Genomic DNA, 17991 nt, shown 5'->3' with positions numbered 1-17991 from the left:
CTCTTGGCTTTTTTTTTAACAAAATTAAAGCTCAGACATTATTGATAAACTGTTGTGAGTCATAGTTTCCTGTTGCCTAATGTGGGGGGAAGTCATTCTGTCCTTTTTTTTGTAAATGTGAGGTTTAAATGTATTCAAATGCGAACGACTTATGAGGTTATGTAACACTCCTATTTCTGTACATGTTTCAGGACAAGCAATGCAAAGCAAATAGGCTAAAACAAAAAGGTTGATGTGATTTAATTTGAAGTGACTTAAACCTTTAAAGTGTGAAAGCATAAAATCTGCCACCAGAGGACAGTATAATCAAATTTCAGTCGGATGTAACTGAAATTGAAACACACAAGTGCACTTTGGACACTTCCCCTTTTAAATTCTCCACATTAAATTAAAACAATAACCCTTTTTAATGTTTTCCATTTATTTATTCTAAATCAAGATAAAGAAGACACACATTTACAAAATATATAATGCATTTATTTGAAGTCTACTGCAGTGCGAGTGCTCACACGTGCGTTTCGGAGCATAAATATGTATGTATACAAGCACGATGTACAAGGGAGTTTTTATGGTTCTATATAGAAGCTCATAGGGGACTTTATTCAAACTGAAAAAGGAAAATTAAATTCTATAAATAAATATATAAATTCTAAAAAAGCATTATATGGTGGTTATTTTAGTGATTAGGAAAATGAAAATCCAATTTGCATTTTCATTTTCACAAAGTCATATGGGTGTTTCATGGCTGTATTTAAATTCAAATGGAAAGAAACTATTTAAAATATCTTCTTTTCTTTTAAACCTAACTTACTGTACAGTGAATTATTTTCAAATTACATAAAAAAAGAAAATCCAATAAAAAAAAAAGTGATTTAATTTTTCAGGTTTAATAAAAATTATAATAATAACTTAAATGTATATAACGCCTTTCAGGGGACCCAAGTTCACTTAACAGAAAAACCAGAGTAAAACAAACAACAGTCAGACAAACAGTCTAAAACAGTCTAAAAGCATAATTTGAATAAAGTCCCCTACGGGCTTCCATAGGGCTCAGCTACACATGTCTATCGTCGTGTACAGACAGTTGTTGTGTATCTGTGTTTGTGTTATTTTGTGTATTTCTGTGTGTGTCTACAGCAGGTCCTGCTCCACCCACACGGTCTTCTTCTGCTCCTCCAGGATGCGCTCCTTGATGACCCTGATGAGGTCGTCGGGTCCCGCCCAGGCCTCCGGCTCCACGCTGCCGTACAGACACGGGACGCCCTCCAGCTCCTTCACTTTGGCCCGACACGACTTCACAAACCCTTCCTCCGACTCCACGCGCAGAGGCAACTTCCTGTGTGGACAGGAAACAGGAAGGAAGCAGCGCTGCGGTGTGAGCGGTTGGTAATGTTTGGAGCACATGATCTCTGTACAACACTGGTTTTACTTAAGAAAACGTGACAACAGCGCAGTGTAAAAACATTCGGTTGCAAGTCCTTCATTTGAAATTCTACTTAAGTAAAAGAACACAAGTATCGAAAGCTAATTATGCAACTAAAAAGTACTAAATGTACTCTTTCAGATGCTCAATAAAGTCTTCAAGGGGATGAAGTGGTATTTGCATATGCACTAAAGATAATCATGTGTACACAAAGACTCCACTGGTTCGCTTGCTTTGTTGCGAGGCAGTTTACTATATTTGACCTTATCATTCTTACTAATAAATGATGCCTTCAAGTAAATCCATGCAAAACTTAATCAATAAAAAACTAAGTAAGTTATAAGCAACCAGACTGGCCACTGATCATATGATGAGTTGTGATGATTGATCATGTTTTGTGTTTGAAATCAAAGTATCTAGAGCAGATATATATAAATAAATATTAATATTTCCCTCTGACTTTACTTAAAAGTACAATAATTCCCTACTGGTTTTGCAGTTTAACATCATTTCTTAGTTTAAGAGCTGAACAAAGAGGACCTTTTCCTCCTTGGAGGTAAAGTGTCATGAAAGAAGTGACGTGCTGGCCTTTGGAAAAAGGATGTGGTTTGGACTTGTGAGTAAATATGTGACAAAGACTGAGGTTTGTCGCGCTTACCGTAACTTCTTGACATTTTTATCACAGATCTTGACGTAGATGATGATCGGGTAGATTTCTCTTCGCAGGAGATCTTTTACGCAGCTCAGCTCCGCCTCCAGCAGGCAGTGTTTCCCCTGGTGGGAGAAAATGTTTTTTTTTTATCACTTCGCTCTATTCCCAAGAGCCAATCATAGCGCTCTGCCAAACCTTTTAAATCTGCTCTCCCCTCTGACAGCTGTCATTTCAGGTGACTCTACGCAACCCTCCTCCACCCCTTTTCACCTCCCGTCCCTCTGAATCCAGGGTCAAGCTAAGCCCCACCCCTTCAGACCGACCCAACCATCCATTCACCACCACCAGGGTCAAGCTAAGCCCCTCCCCTTCAGACCGACCCAACCATCCATTCACCACCACCAGGGTCAAGCTAAGCCCCTCCCCTTCAGACCGACCCAACCATCCATTCACCACCACCAGGGTCAAGCTAAGCCCCTCCCCTTCAGACCGACCCAACCATCCATTCACCACCACCAGGGTCAAGCTAAGCCCCTCCCCTTCAGACCGACCCAACTATCTATTTACCACCCCGGTCTAGACCCTGGGGGGTTTCATCGGATCGGTTCTCCCCTCCCGAATGATACTTCCTGCAGAACGGGGCCTAATCGTCAAAATCACCATTACATTAATTTGTGTATCTCTGCAATAAATATGTATTCTTACATCAAAACCGTCTCTCCTGATTGAAATGAGACATGTGTGTGGCATGATTGAAAATATAGATAAACACAGATTTAGAAAGTAAATAGTGGTATTATAACAACGAGAAAGTCCCCTTTGACAGCCTACTTAAATATTTGTCTTTAATTGGCAACTGTATAGCACGCTAAGGAGGCTTTTGTAAAAAACGTAGGAATGTGTGCTCATTCAAAGTCAGTGTGATGAAGGGCTGAAAGACAGTTCATATTTATTTTATAATAATGCATGTGTTTGTTTCCCTGGCAGAAAAAGAAAATAAGTAACATCAAAAAAGGAAAAACATCAGCATTGGCAAAAGTGCTAATCTAAACATTGGCTGTTCTTGCTAGGCATGGGATTAGCTGGTGTCAACATCTCAAAATGGCAGCTCCTCTACCTGTTATCTTTTTTCAGTGGGAGGAAGACGAGACATGACGTACAGTCTATGGTGTTCACACAAACACAAACACAAACACATTTGTCTCAAACAGCCTACCTTAGATGCGACAGCCTCTATGTTTTCTCGGGTGATGCATTCAAACGTGGCTTGTTTCTCTTTGTAGTGAATGAAGGGCTCCACGTTCTGCTTCAGATGAAACTCTTCTTTCGACAGGGTGTCTAAACAAAAGAAGTGTCATGGTTTTGAGTATGCCTTCTTTTACTTAAAGAGGACACATTCTGCTCATTTTCAGGTTCATATCAGTACTTAGTGTCTCTACTGGGACATGTCTCCATGCTTTCATGTTCAGAAAGCTCTTTATTTGTCTCATACTGCCTGTACTGCGGCGCCTCTTTTCACCCTCTGTCTGAAACCAGGGGGGAGACAAACTGGATTTTTGTATCATACGATACGATATACTTCATTGTCCCCGTAAGGACATTTGTTCTAGAATCCGTCCTGCAGTTCCGCATACATGTACATATACAAACATAGTGGACATTAAGAGACATGCACATATCATCAGTCATGCCCCGTTTGAACAAACACAATACACAGACGCACATACTGACAATGGCGACCTATTGCACAACCTCTCATGGCCAACATTTAAAAAGTACATTTCATTACATTTGACTACATTTCATTTCATGTGAATGTTAAGAAGCTTAATCGACATATCCTTGTTCTACTTGGTACATTTAGACTTGATTTGTGCACCTTTTGTTGAGTCGTACTTTGGTTGTTGTTCTGTCCTTGTGCCGTGACAAGAAGGTAATAGAATAGTATGGAAAGTTATCAGTAACTTTTTAAAGTAGAAACTGTTAAATGTATTCTAATAGTCAAAACCCATGTAATACAGAAGGAACAGAAACGGCTGAAGTTTTTGAGGGAATCTCAACTAAACCAAGACATGACAGTCCATTGTCTTGTTAGACTGTGACCCAGCATTTAGTCCGACCCCACTGTGTTACTCTCTGTATCGCTAAATGAAGATAAATGAGGCTATAAACCCCAGCGTGTTGATGTCATCATTCGCATCATCCTAGTTATCAACTGGGCCATCTTTCTTCCTGCTCTCTGGTTTCACTTTTTAACATTAACACAGTGCAGCAAAATACCTGACCCAAATCCCCCCCCCCTTTCTACTCCTTATCCACTATCTGCCCGATCTTTGACTCGCAATAGTTGGACACATTGGGAATACACCAACCAGACGGAAACCTTCCTTGTGAAGACTTTGAGATGACATGTTTCAGAGTAAATGTCCCCTCTCCCCCCTCTCCCCCCTGCCCACACTGGACTATAACTCCCCACAGACACTCAAATCCAGCACCAGACACTTTTGACGCTGCTATGGACAATCTTGCACTAATGTACATTCCCAAAGACATTGAAGTGACTGTTATTTTTTAATGTGTGCATGTGTGTATAAATGTCTCAGTTGATTGTGTATAGAATACACATATTATATACATATTTGTACTTTTGTATTGGGGATTGTGGGAAACGGTATTTCGATCTCTCTGTCTGTACACACAAACTGAAAGATTGACAATAAAGTTTGACTTTTGACTTTGAAATGTGCGTGTTTATTCCCATCACACACTGACCTGGTTTGCAGATATTATAGTATAGCTTTCTTCTCCCCCCTTTTCTACTCTTCTTATCCACTATCTCCGCCATCTTTGACTCACAATAGTTGGACACATTGGGAATACACCAACCAGACGGAAACCTTCCTGATGAAAACACTGAGATGACATGTTCTACAGTACATTTGCCTGTTTGTTCCCATCTTACACTGACCTGGTTTGCAGGTATGATAGTCCATGGCTCCCCCACTGTTGAGTATTTTCTGGATGATGGTTTTTGCCAGAGCGGTGGGGGTGAAGAGGACAGGCCTCCTCCTCTGGGTCCGCTGGGGGGTGACGGGGCTGTAGGGGATCAGGTTCAGACCCCGGCTCAACTCGCTGTCTGGGTCCGCAGCGTCTGTTAGCACACACACACACACACACACAATAAGACTCAAGATTCAAGGCTTTTATTTTCATTTGTACATAGCTACTGTGGCGGCTCAATTTCCAGTTCAGTTTGAGTTGCCGAGAGGCTAAGCTTTGCCATAAGCTGTGACGTGTTTTCAAAGAGAAAGTCCATACTGAAGCAAGATAGTTTGACGATATTTAATAAACAGAATCAAAACGCAGTAACTATAGGGACCAAACTGTCAACAGAAAAAATGACAGCACAAGTTGACCCTCTGTCATCCGCACTCGACATGAAACAGGTGACCTACAGTATATACACAAACCACACCCATGTGACAATTACCGGAAGTGCTCAACAAACAAATAAAAGTAACGTAAACAAATAATAATACAAATATAAACTCAGGCTAGGTAGCATTTTGGCTCCTACTGCTACAGTGTAAATAAAGTCCATTTATTTATTGTAAGACTGTTTGCCCCTTAACACAAATCAGCTTTTCAGTACCCGTACAAATGTGACACTCAGAAACACGATAACTTATCTTCAGAAAAGTTACCTCTGTGTGTGTGTGTGTGTGTGTGTGTGTGTGTGTGTGTGTGTGTGTGTGTGTGTGTGTGTGTGTGTGTGTGTGTGTGTGTGTGTGTGTGTGTGTGTGTGTGTGTGTGTGTGTGTGTGTGTGTGTGTGTGTTTGAAGTCAAAAACTGTTATACTTAACAGCGCAACCTCTGTATTTAAACAGACATTGTTTCTTACTAATGTCATGAGAGCTAAATGGCTCCTACAAGAGGTACACATGAGGGTCGACAGAGAGAAAATGTAGCCTGGCTTAAAGTCTACGAGCTATATATTTCAAACAAGTGCCAATTTTCCCCTGTGAAAAATGAAAGCAATATGGAAGTAACAACAATTGCAGTGCCCTTAATGGCCAATTGGGGGTGGCTCCAAAAGGGAGTCTATGTACTGTATGTAGAGTGTATCTAAAAAAACATTTATATGTGTTTTTCGTTGCTCGTGCTGAGTCCTGGATCAGTTTGTACTCACCTTCTGGTCTCAGCGCTTCATAACCCTGTCTGGGTACCGTTGAGCTTCCTGAGCAGTTGATGATCCTCACTCTCTCACTGCTGTTCATTCGCTTATACTTGATATCCACCCTGCTCACAAACTGCAAATCAAAACAGACACAGACAAGTATTATAGAACACAGCAGTGAGACTATTCATTGTTCAAGACATGTGATCCTTAAGAAACTGTGTTTCCTTTTTGATATCTCAACTGCAGTACCTGTAGTATCTGTGTGAGGAAGATGCTGGCTCTAGAAACTCGTGGAATGGCTTTAGGATCAGACAACGGGCTCACTTCTTCTGGCTGTAAATTAGTCTGTGAATTAACTCATTTGAGATCGGAATGCCACATATTGAAATATATGTGTATATTGTTTTTACTTAAATAAAGGTTATTTCTTACCTTACTGTTGCGCTGGATTTCATTCTCTTCCTTTCCCCCTCGACACACCAGCTTCTGGATCTTTACCAGGAGCAGCTGCTGGGCCCTACATTCACACACACACACACGCACACGCACACGCACACACGCACGCACGCACACACACACACACACACACACACATCATTGAGAGGGAGTTTGAGACTCTTAGGTGTGTGTGTGTGTGTGTTTGTGCGTGTGTGCGTGCGTATGTGTGTGTGCATGCGTGTGTGTTTGCGTGTGTGTGTGTGTGTGTGTGTGTGTGTGTGTGTTTGCGTGTGTGTGCGTGCGTATGTGTGTGTGCATGCGTGTGTGTTTGCGTGTGTGTGTGTGTGTGTGTGTGTGTGTGTGTGTGCGTGTGTGTGTGTGTGTGCATGTGTGTGCATGTGTGTGTGTGTGTGTGTGTGTGTGTGTGTGTGTGTGTGTGTGAAACTGTACATTCTGCAGGTGTAGACCACTAAAGACCCCTCCTAAACTTTGCATGGTTGCTCATCTGTTACGTTTGCTCAAGATCCTGTACTGTACTAGAGCAGAACAGATGTCTGATACTCAATTATTTTAGCATTGCAATGGTTTACACCATCTTGGTTTGTAACATGCGTTGAATACGAAACAAAAGGTTTCATCTAACTCTCGGTGTTAGACGGTGACATACAACAGAAGTGCTGTTTTTGGCCCTGACACGCTCAGATTGTTAGGAATGAAAACGTTTTGATTTCATCTTTACTTGATCTTGTTTTTGGAGAAGCATCATTTTCAGATCTTGTTTATTTTCCATCGTTGCAATCAGCTTAACCATACTCAGTATTTCAGCGGACTTCCACAATATGGATGCAATGAGTGATTTCAAAACGGAACTTCTTGAGCAAGACCTTGTTACACGCAACAACAAAAAAGTAAAACAACATCTTTTTCTCGCAAGGGTCCTTCCAAAATGAACAACAATGTGAGCTTTTAAGATGCAAATACAGGCACCTTTGTGGATTAATATTGCAGCGATTACATTGTAGACAGTTCAAGAGCTCCCTGATAAAGCACTTAGGGTCAATAGACAGTAGCGAGGAAGAACAATTCAACATAATACGGAACACAATTTACAAGGCTCTGCAGAGGAGAAGAGCCACAGGACCACCCACATTGGGGAACACTTAAACATCTCAAGCGTGTTTGTCATGGGTATGTGTGTGTGTGTGTGTGTGTGTGTGTGTGTGTGTGTGTGTGTGTGTGTGTGTGTGTGTGTGTGTGTGTGTGTGTGTGTGGGTGTGTGTGTTTGTGCGTGCGTGTTTGTGCGTCTGTTTTTTGTCATTTTGGGAAGGGAGGCATGTGGGAGGGGTGAGGGGAGGTTTGGTCAGTGTTTGTTTGTTTTGAAAAGACGAGTGGGGATGAAGTATCAATTGGTACTATCTCATTTAAAGGTGGGGTAGTAAGTTTGAGAAACCGGCTCGAGATACACTTTTTGTTATATTCCATGGAATGCTCTTAACATCCCGATAGCAATGAATATCTGAAGTGCTTTGAAAGAAAATCCATTAAAAAAAGCACGACCAATCATCTGAGTCGACCCGGCTAAAGTAACTGGATGGCCTACCTGCCTGTCAGCCTTCCATCTGTGCACAAACTTATCTCGTGCCCTCATTGGTCATGTGTGCGTTCGTGTGTGTTGGAGGAGGGGCTCTGTGAGGAAGTGGCGGATTTGCCGGTTTCTCAAACTTACATACCCTATCTTTAAGTCAAATTGTGTTGCCAATTAATTTCTTGGTGTCACGAAATCTTGAAGGTAATGTAATTTGACCCTCACTCATCCTGTTAAAAAAAAAAAATTATAAAAAAGAAAAAAATAGATCACTTAGGGTCCAGTTAAGAAAAACCCCAAAGTTGACCTTAAATATCAGAATGCCTCTTAGATTAAGAAGAATGTAACTTAACTTTTCTTAATACTGCATTACTTTTTTCTATTGTTCTATTTCTATTGTGTTGCACTGTTGGAGGAGCCTGTGACCAAATATTTCCATTTTCATAACTACACTGTAGCTATGTTGTACATATGACAATAAAAGCCTTGAAAAGCTTAACCACAAGAGAACTTGAGAGACCTCCTCCATACCGTGAGTTGCTGGGTATGGTTCCCCGCTCGGCCAGGTCCAGGCCGCTGTACGGGTCGACCTGAGCGCACAGCCACTCGCAGCGGCCCAGGTGCCGGGTGTTCAGCACGTGCACCACCTCGTCACAGTGCACGCTCAGAGAGCAGCTGTCCGCCTGGCCCGAGATGCTGAGGTTGACCCGGATGTAGAACGAGTCGCCGGAAACCATCGGGCCTTCAGCCAGGTTACTCTGAAGGCGACGGTAGGCTAGAACACACACGTTTGAATTTAAAGGTCCCCTATTATACTGTTTTTCATCAATATATTATAGGTCTCAGATATATACAGAGCCTGTCTCTGATTGGCTGAAACACCAAACAGATCATTGCAGCATCCCATAATCCCCTCTGTTTCAGCCCTGTTTCAAAAGTGCTGATTCTCTGTCTGTTACTTTAGATGAAAATAAGGAGCCCCTCCCCACGCCCCTCTGAGAGAGATTTGGTTACAAAGAATTCAATGGTGCGCTAGGAGGAGATTCGGGTGATAATGGGGGGGGGGGGGTACCTTGGTTGCTGATTGGCTAATGGTTACACAAGCCAAAACATTGTTATGACATCATAAAGTGGCCAAAATCTTATCAGCTCACTTTCAGACAGGTTTTTATATAAATGGATCAGGACAAAAAGAGAGAGAATCTTTTTTCCTGAAACTTTCAGAGTCTCTTTCCACAGAGGGGACACATGTTGATGTAGAAGAGACATGAAGAAGAGGGGACACATGTTGATGTAGAAGAGACATGAAGAAGAGGGGACACATGGTGATGTAGAAAAGACATAGAAAAGTGGATTTTGCATAATAGGTGACCTTTTAATACACTGTATATTGAACACTACACAAACACAAGTCTGAAAAAAAAACATCACTTACAGTCAAAGTTGGCTCGATAGTGCAGCTTGACGGGTCCGGAGCAGTGTTGCAGCGTCCAATGAGCTTCTTCCTGAGTGCTGGTGTCCAATGAAATGCTTTGGTCCTCGTCACGTATGCATCCCTCAAGCTGATACGCCAATCAAACACAAGAAAGATCAATAAATAACAGATTAAAGCATTCACGTTTCTGTCTGAGAAAGAAGCTGTGCAGTTATGTCTGGAATAAGAACATATTTGTTTGTTTTTAGAGTTTTTAAGCATATTTTAAACATAATTTTGATGAAATTATGAATTGCAAGATGTTGGCAATGGTAATCGTGACGTTAAATTTGAAGTAAATAAACAAATAATTGAATCAGGAAACACGAAAAACTAAAATGAATAGAAACATTTAACGATAAATGATGGTAGAAATGTATTTTTTACATATAGCTTTGGCCTCTGAGACTTGTACACTTAATTTAAAAATCTACTGTACGTTCTCATTGGTGCTTTTCCATTTGTACAGCCAGTTTTAATGTGCCAAAATTTAAACACCCATCTAACAACGACCCTGTTAAAAGCCCTGTGTGAACCTTGGTGGTGTAATCATTTTGTCTTAATTTACATTATTTAACTTCATATTCTGTTCTTGTACATATCCCATATTCTATTGACATGTATATAGACTTTTTGCACTACTTTTTATTTTTGTATTTTATTATATGTGTTGCATTGTTGAGGAGCTCAGGTCAGAAGAATTTCATTGCCATTGCTACACTGTAGCTTTGTGCATATGAGAATAAAACCTTTGAATCTTTGAATGCAGGAGTAATCTACGTACCATCAGGATGTGGTGGCCCTCCCGGAGCCCCGCCTTCTCCGCGATGGAGTCCAACTGGACATGTGAGATGAATATCCCGCTGTCGTTTCCACCGACCAAAACGATGTCCTTCAGCAGGTTGTCGCCGGGTAGAGATAACTCCTGCACCGGCTTCAGAGAACCACTGATCCTCGAGAAGGAAGAGAGAGACGGACGAAACGGCCTGGAAGAAGATGAAGAAGAAGAACATGATGAAGAAGGAGAACAACAAGAACACAAAGAACAAAGAAGAAGATGGTGTGAGTAGTTGAATACATGTATAACTGTATGATTGTTTGTACTGTACCGCTCCAGAGAGAGTTTCCTGAATATTGTGTTGACCTGCTCCAGGTCGTACGAGTCCATCCCTTCTGACTGATGGGACGAGGAAGACGAGTGGACAGACGGTGCTTCGTCCTCTAAGGAAGGGATGGAGAGACAGAAAGTTAATACAAAAGTGTCACTCAGTACATAAATGTCATTAGTGTGATATTGGGTCATGTGTAAAAGTATTCTTTACCAAACTCCATGGTGTCACTATCAAAGTCCGAGAGGCTAAAAGAGAACAAGCATCAGTATATTTGAAGCCATTCATAACAGGAAATGAAGTACAAACCAGCACAGATTTATAAAAAGGATGAAATAAGAGTTGCACATAAGTATCTATATTTATTAAACAGCATAGATTAGCTGATGATCCTGTGTGGCTACCTGCGGGGGTTGAAGTCGTTTTCCTTCTCCCTCTCTCGGCGATAGAGCGATGCTTTCTCCGGAGGCTCAGGCAGCGTGGACTGGATGCTCTGGTTGCGGTAACGCTGCTGGAGATTTAACAAGTGAACAAAGCAGAAAATCCAATCTGAGACTGAGAAGTCAAATGGACTTTGAAAAAGTTCTATTACACTCATTTTCAGGTTCATATTAGTATGTAGTGTCTCTTCTGTGACATGTCTCCATGCTTTAATGTTCAAAAAGCTCTTTATTTCTCTCATACTGCCTGTGCTGCAGCATTTCTTTTCACCCTCTGTCTGAAACCAGAGCCCATTCTGCTCTGATTGGTTAGCTGGCCGGCTCTGTTGTCATTGGTCAACCACTTAGAGATGTCCCGCCCCTTAATCTATCATGTACAATGTGTTGGAGCGCTAGCCAATAGAAGCGCAAGTGACAGATAGTGATGTCATTGGGTTACGGGAGAAAACCAAGGAGTCCAATGCAGGCGTTTCAGGACCTTTGCAGACTATTTACTTGTACAAAAAACCTATATAACACACTACAGGAAAAGGAAAACCCCCAAATAGTATTTTAGGGCCTCTTTAACCTATGATATAGGACTATAGTGATGTCTGCAAAGCTCACCATGTTTGGTCTGTTGAACTGGTCCATACTGACGGTGACAGGAGAAGGGGACGGGGAGCAGGAGAGGGAGGCGGCTGAGAAGGGAGGATACGAGGGGGACGCAGGGAGGGACACGCTGTTTGAGTTATAGTTTCGTATCTGGATATCCAGGAAATCTCCTCCGTTGGCTAACTGAGCTGAAAGGTGGAGAGAAATGTAAATAAACTTGAGTAAACAAACATTACTGTTATGGTGGAGTAGAAACACATTTATGAATGAACTTTAGGATCATGTGTTACCTGCAGATTGAGAGTTCTCATAGTTGACTTCTCTGTGAAAACAGACTGGAGACTTTACTCTGTTCTAAAATATAAAGAAAACATGAAAATTAATGTTAAAAAAAAAGTACGCTTCTTAAAAATATAACGATATCATCTGTTTACAAGCTAGAGCTGAAACGATTAGGCGACCTTTTGATGAAATTATCCGCAAAAAAATTATAGGTCTTTATTATTTTTTATAATCAGCTAAGGTATTTATTTTATGCATTAAATGGCAGGAGGGGATATCCTGCTTTTCTCTGTTTTATATCATAATAAAGGGAATATCTACGATTAAAATGTGAAACAGTAAGCGAGTTAGTAGCTAAATGTGTGTTTTGGTCATAAGTAAGAACATCGTTACCACTTAGCTGTGTCTGAAGTAGGTGGCTCAAAACAGGTTATGGTGTCTGCTATAATGTCCAATAATTATTTTTTAAAGAAGTAAGGTGTGAATAATGTGTAGTGACTGACTGCTTTTAGGTTGGGTCTGCGTTTCAGACGAGGCTCCTCCAATTGAAACTTCCCCTCATGGGATTCATCGCTCGACCACTCTGATTGGCTGGGTTTATAATCCCCCGCCTGAGAAATAATGGTCGGAGGCATGTCCCTCGGCAGACTCTGCAAAAAGAAATAAAAAATGGCATTGAAATATTCACAAAACGGAAATATTGCAAGTTCCAGTGATGCATTTATTATTCTCCGCCGGGTCTCACCTGGTCCAAAACGATGTCCTTGGCCAGCCGTCGTAAGCGAGACTCCAGAGTGACCAGACGGGCTTCTTTGCGTACGATCTCGATCTGGAGTTCGTCGCTCCTCTCCTCCAGCTCTCTGATCTGTTTACGATATTTGTCCTTGTCGATGAGGCTCTGGGAGAAATGGTGCTGGGCCTCGTCTCTGGCTCGAAACGCCTGTAGCAATGGAGGAGTGGAAGTTAGAACAACAACAGAAACAACAACAGAAAATCTTTCAATCCTTTCGTGATGAAATCAGAGCAATGTAGCAAAGCGATCAAGATATCAATGCAAGTATTCAGGGGATAAAGCGAAGCATAGTGTCTAAAAAAAACGGTAGAAAATGACACGTAGACAGATTAGGACTGCACGATATATCGTGTTGTGACGATAATCGCGATATTCACATCGCGTGGACGTGTGTTTTTATTTTATTTTATTTTTTTAGGACTTGCGATGTTAAGCAGGCAAATTAACTCAAACACGTCATGTTACAATTATTTTGCTGCTTGCTACAAAAGGTAAACGTGCGCGGCTCTCATGTCAGGGGTACTTGAGTGAGTGACAGCAAACCACCAATCACAATCAAATCTCCAAAGCAAACGGACCCGGTGATTAAAGGTGACAACACTGAATAAAGTCGTTTCATGTGTTTCTCCAGTTCGGTGCTGCTAACCGAGCTAGCTTAGCTTGTTGCTCTGATAACTCAAGATCCAGACGTCCGTGACTAAAATCCTTCATCCGGTTAAATATAGTTAAAAAAATACCAATTGTATAGCATTACAGTTCAAGAAAGGATGGTTTCCGGACAAAAAAACTGTCTTTTCTTAAATTCCTGTATGTTTTCATATCGCAATATATATCGCAGGGGGGGGGGGGAATCACAATGTCAGTTTTTTCGAATATGGTGCAGCCCTAAGACAGATGTTTCATCACACACACGTAACATAAGAACAAGGAACTGTAGCAGCAAATGATCTGGTATACATGTCACATATATTTCACTGATATATAAACAGTGGCAGGTTCAGTCCGTGACCAACTGAGGAGGATCAGATTATTTTAAATTCAGGAAGTTTTTAACTAGATGAGAATATCAAATTATTTCCTCAATCTGATTGCTCTTTTTTAAATATATATACACATATATTTCGTTTTTAAAGAGGACATATTATGCAAATGTTCAGTTTCATATTTGTATGAAGCTCCTCTAATTCACACAGTTGTAAACAACACTAGGCTTGACTACGCGGTTATTCCATACAAACCATGTATTTATTGATATTGATTGAGTTGTTATATGGGGGATATTTGCAAGTCTGCATGTGTGTGTTTTCACCTGGTCCCTCTCCTTCTCCACCTCGTCCAGCTGCACAGTGATGGTGTCCATACGGTTGCGATACATCTCACAATCCTTCTGTAGCGTGGACGACTTCAGCTCCAGATCCTCCTTCTCCTCCAGGTACTACACACACACACACACACACACACACACAGATTTTCTTGTGACAACTCTATTCATTTCATTAACTTACTTCGACAAGTCCAAATGATTCGAGTGGAGTTTACGAAACACATTTCAGTTGAAGTTCTCTTTTATTTTGTGATACCACTTTATTGTGTCCCAGCAGGTTCATTAGATTCTTAGACAACCACCACACACACACACACACACACACACACACACACACACACACACACACACACACACACACACACACACACACACACACACACACACACACACACACACACACACACACACCATGTATACATCTCTTCTCCCTGTCTTCTGCACAGCTAATCAGCAGCTGATCGGTATCTGCCTGTGCACCTGAGTCTGACGGCTGATTGGATCCTCTCACCCTCAGCTGGCCTATCAGCAGCCAGGGCCGACCATAAAGGAGGCACCCAGGAAGTGTTCTCGCTCTCTCTCACCATGGGCCTGTTGCTGATGGAGGAGCCTGCAATTGACTGCCTTGTTAAGAAAGTCATTCTTGTGTGTGTGTGTGTGTGTGTGTGTGTGTGTGTGTGTGTGTGTGTGTGTGTGTGTGTGTGTGTGTGTGTGTGTGTGTGTGTGTGTGTGTGTGTGTGTGTGTGTGTGTGTGTGTGTGTGTGTGTGTGTGTGTGTGTGTGTGTGTGTGTGTGTGTGTGTGTGTGTGTGTGTGTGTGTGTGTGTGTGTGTGTGTGTGTGTGTGTGTGTGTGTGTGTGTGTGTGTGTGTGTGTGTGTGTGTGTGTGTGTGTGTGTGTGTGTGTGTGTGTGTGTGTGTGTGTGTGTGTGTGTGTGTGTGTGTGTGTGTGTGTGTGTGTGTGTGTGTGTGTGTGTGTGTGTGTGTGCGCCTAATGAACCTGCTGGGACACAATAAAGTGGTATCACAAAATAAAAGAGAACTTCTACTGAAATGTGTTTCGTAAACTCCACTCGAATCATTTGGACTTGTCGAAGTAAGTTAATGAAATGAATAGAGTTGTCACAAGAAAATCTGTGTGTGTGTGTGTGTGTGTGTGTGTGTGTGTGTGTGTGTGTGTGTGTGTGTGTGTGTGTGTGTGTGTGTGTGTGTGTGTGTGTGTGTGTGTGTGTGTGTGTGTGTGTGTGTGTGTGTGTGTGTGTGTGTGTGTGTGTGTGTGTGTGTGAGTGAGAGAGAAGTCTGGGGGTGAAGTCTGGGGTACCCTGTACATGTCTCATCACGTAGGTAACTAATGTTAAGACACACTAGGTTAGCGGGTTGTTGCCACCCCTGTATTCTGTTTTGTCCAGTTCTGAGTAGTTTAGTCAGTGAGGGTCTTTGTTTGAGTTTTGGTTTCAAAGGATAGATGTAGAGATAGGCCTGGTTTTGTTATGCTTATTTCTTTTGTTTGGCACAATCTCCTTTGACTCCTCCTCCACACACAAAGAGTACTTCTGTTCAGTAAGGTTGTTCAAGGAATAAACCTTTTGTCAAACTTTACGCTGACTCCCTCATAATTATTGGTTGTTGTGTGTTATTGTCTCCAGGTCCCCTAGACCTTAGTGGGGACGTAACATTACATTGACTTAAATGCATTTCCTGGAGCCTTATCCTAACCTTAACCATAACCAACACATGCCTAACCCTAAACCTTACCAAGTCTTCGCCCTAAAATTAATGATTCCCCTCATGGGGACCTCCATTTTGTCCCCATAAGGGAAGCGAGTCCCCACACGTGACTTTGTAAACAGATTTAGGCACACACACACACCACAAGTAAAGTCATCATTAGGCTGAGTTACGGCCGCTGACCGGTCCTATTAACTCTGTTCTGTGTGATATGTAAATGAACTGTGCAGTGGCCCTGATTTCATTGGCTGCCCATCCTCTGGTCCACCCCGAAGACGGTGATTGGAGCTGACGGGCCCGCCGCGTGCCAATCCCCGCGCACAACCACCGCACACCTTCCGGGGGAGGACTATAAAGCCGGTCGACTGCCATCATTCGGGAGGCTCTTTGTGAACAGACGCCTCTCGCAACTGTCTTAACGTTGTTAACTGTGTACCTTGTGTGGTCGTTGTTATCATTATTGTGATTAGTGGTGATGTGTTAGCTTTACGCTGAACTGTTGTCCTACTACACGATAGCTGTGTTTTGTTACAGTCTCCTTTTGTTGGTAGGTTTTGTTTGTAAACCTTTATTCTTATTTGATCAGCCTCCCTTTGTTAGAGTCCTCCTTTGTTTGCTCTTTAGCTAAACCTGCGCCTTTTTGGCCACTTTTGTTTGTGCCTGGCTGTTCGCCTACCCTATTGTTCACCTGTTGTCTAAATAAACACTTATAACTTGACCAATTCCATACTGGTGTATGTTGATCTCCTCTACCCTAGAAGGGGACGTAACATGCTGTTACAGGAAGAGAACCAAGAGAAAGAGGAAAGACCAGGTTACAAAGAGAAACGGATGATATGGTTGTTGTTTTTTGCATGGGGTGTTTTTCACAGATGGCCTCATGAGTGTCAGAGAGAGAGCCTCTGGTCATGGGTTTGAAAGGTCTTTTTTTGGTAACCTTTGTTTGTTCCCCATATTGATTCCCACTATAACAATCTAAAACTTATATAATGGATTGGAAAAAAATAACCATCCTCGGAAAAGTAGTGAAGCAAAAGTAGAAAGAGAAATGGGAAAAGGGGTCGGATTAAATAAGTGTAAACTTCTTCCGACCCCTTTTTGGTTTTAAATAAACTAAACATAAAACAGGAAAACTTACAAATACAAGTACTTCAGAATTGTTTTAAACTTCAATACTTGAGTAACTGTACACAGCTTGTTTGTGTGTTAGTTACCTTATCTCGTAGTTCCTCTGCCTGTCTCACTTCTTCGTGCAGATTGTAGAGGCGGTTGACCAGATCCTGTCTGTCCTCCAGGGCTTCCTGTCTGTCGTGCTCCAAAATGTCAAGGATGGCCTTGTCTGATGCAGGGAGCGGCAACGGCTGTGTATTAAGAACAACTTCATCATTATTATGTTACGGACAATTTTATAGTTAGTTTACACTCAGTCATTTTGCATCCTTTGGTAGTTGTGTTCAAGAAGTGTGCTCACAAGTTGGACATGCTGTTACACACAAGATCCTATTTATAGACGTACAAACAGATTCAATCTGTCATGAACATGAACAGATTTTGATCTCAGTAAGCAGCACAATGATTTAGGGCTGCTCAGTTAATCGTATTTTAATCGCGATTACGATTATGGCTAGCAACGATTACGAAAACAACGTAATCGAAATAAAACGATTATCTTTGTATTATTATTACTTTTTTTTTTTTTTTTTTTTAATACTTTTTTTTTTTTTTCAGTGGAATTATACTTAAAGTTCAGGGTAATCAGCTGTTAAAAACATTCTGTTCACATTTTTTTATCTCCAATAAATAGATGTTTTCAAAGTCAATGAATAATCGCATTTAATAATCGCAATTACAATTATTGACCCAAATAATCGAGATTATGATTTTTGCCATAATCGAGCAGCCCTACGATGATTTTGGTTTGGCAAAAGCATAGACTGAGGTATAAAATAATTCCCCCACCTGATACTGTTCCA

The 17991-nt window shown here is 41.6% G+C and overlaps 1 protein-coding gene across 3 annotated transcripts in view; it reads right to left on the bottom strand.

Moving 5' to 3' along the window:
* Positions 1-455: 455 nt before the first annotated feature.
* card11 (caspase recruitment domain family, member 11) overlaps positions 456-17991 on the bottom strand; it is a 35678-nt gene continuing 18142 nt past the window's right edge. The window contains exons 7-25 of one of the 3 annotated variants that reach the window (XM_079644404.1): positions 17233-17379; positions 14280-14405; positions 12923-13117; positions 12681-12827; positions 12186-12249; positions 11908-12083; positions 11266-11369; positions 11075-11109; positions 10862-10973; positions 10537-10738; positions 9714-9840; positions 8810-9053; positions 6688-6772; positions 6505-6600; positions 6265-6385; positions 5044-5226; positions 3292-3413; positions 2082-2197; positions 456-1336 (exon numbers count right to left, since the gene is read on the bottom strand). In XM_079644404.1, the coding sequence (XP_079500530.1) occupies positions 1132-1336; positions 2082-2197; positions 3292-3413; positions 5044-5226; positions 6265-6385; positions 6505-6600; positions 6688-6772; positions 8810-9053; positions 9714-9840; positions 10537-10738; positions 10862-10973; positions 11075-11109; positions 11266-11369; positions 11908-12083; positions 12186-12249; positions 12681-12827; positions 12923-13117; positions 14280-14405; positions 17233-17379 (2607 nt within the window). In that variant the 3' untranslated portion in view covers positions 456-1131. Of the gene's footprint in view, positions 1337-2081; positions 2198-3291; positions 3414-5043; positions 5227-6264; positions 6386-6504; positions 6601-6687; positions 6773-8809; positions 9054-9713; positions 9841-10536; positions 10739-10861; positions 10974-11074; positions 11110-11265; positions 11373-11907; positions 12084-12185; positions 12250-12680; positions 12828-12922; positions 13118-14279; positions 14406-17232; positions 17380-17991 lie in introns of all 3 variants that reach the window. The other 2 variants (XM_079644403.1, XM_079644405.1) reach the window with 2 other exon arrangements.

Source organism: Notothenia rossii (assembly GCF_949606895.1).
Source record: "Notothenia rossii genome assembly, chromosome: 8".
NCBI lineage: Eukaryota > Metazoa > Chordata > Actinopteri > Perciformes > Nototheniidae > Notothenia > Notothenia rossii.
This window is presented reverse-complemented; position numbering and strand designations above follow the sequence as displayed.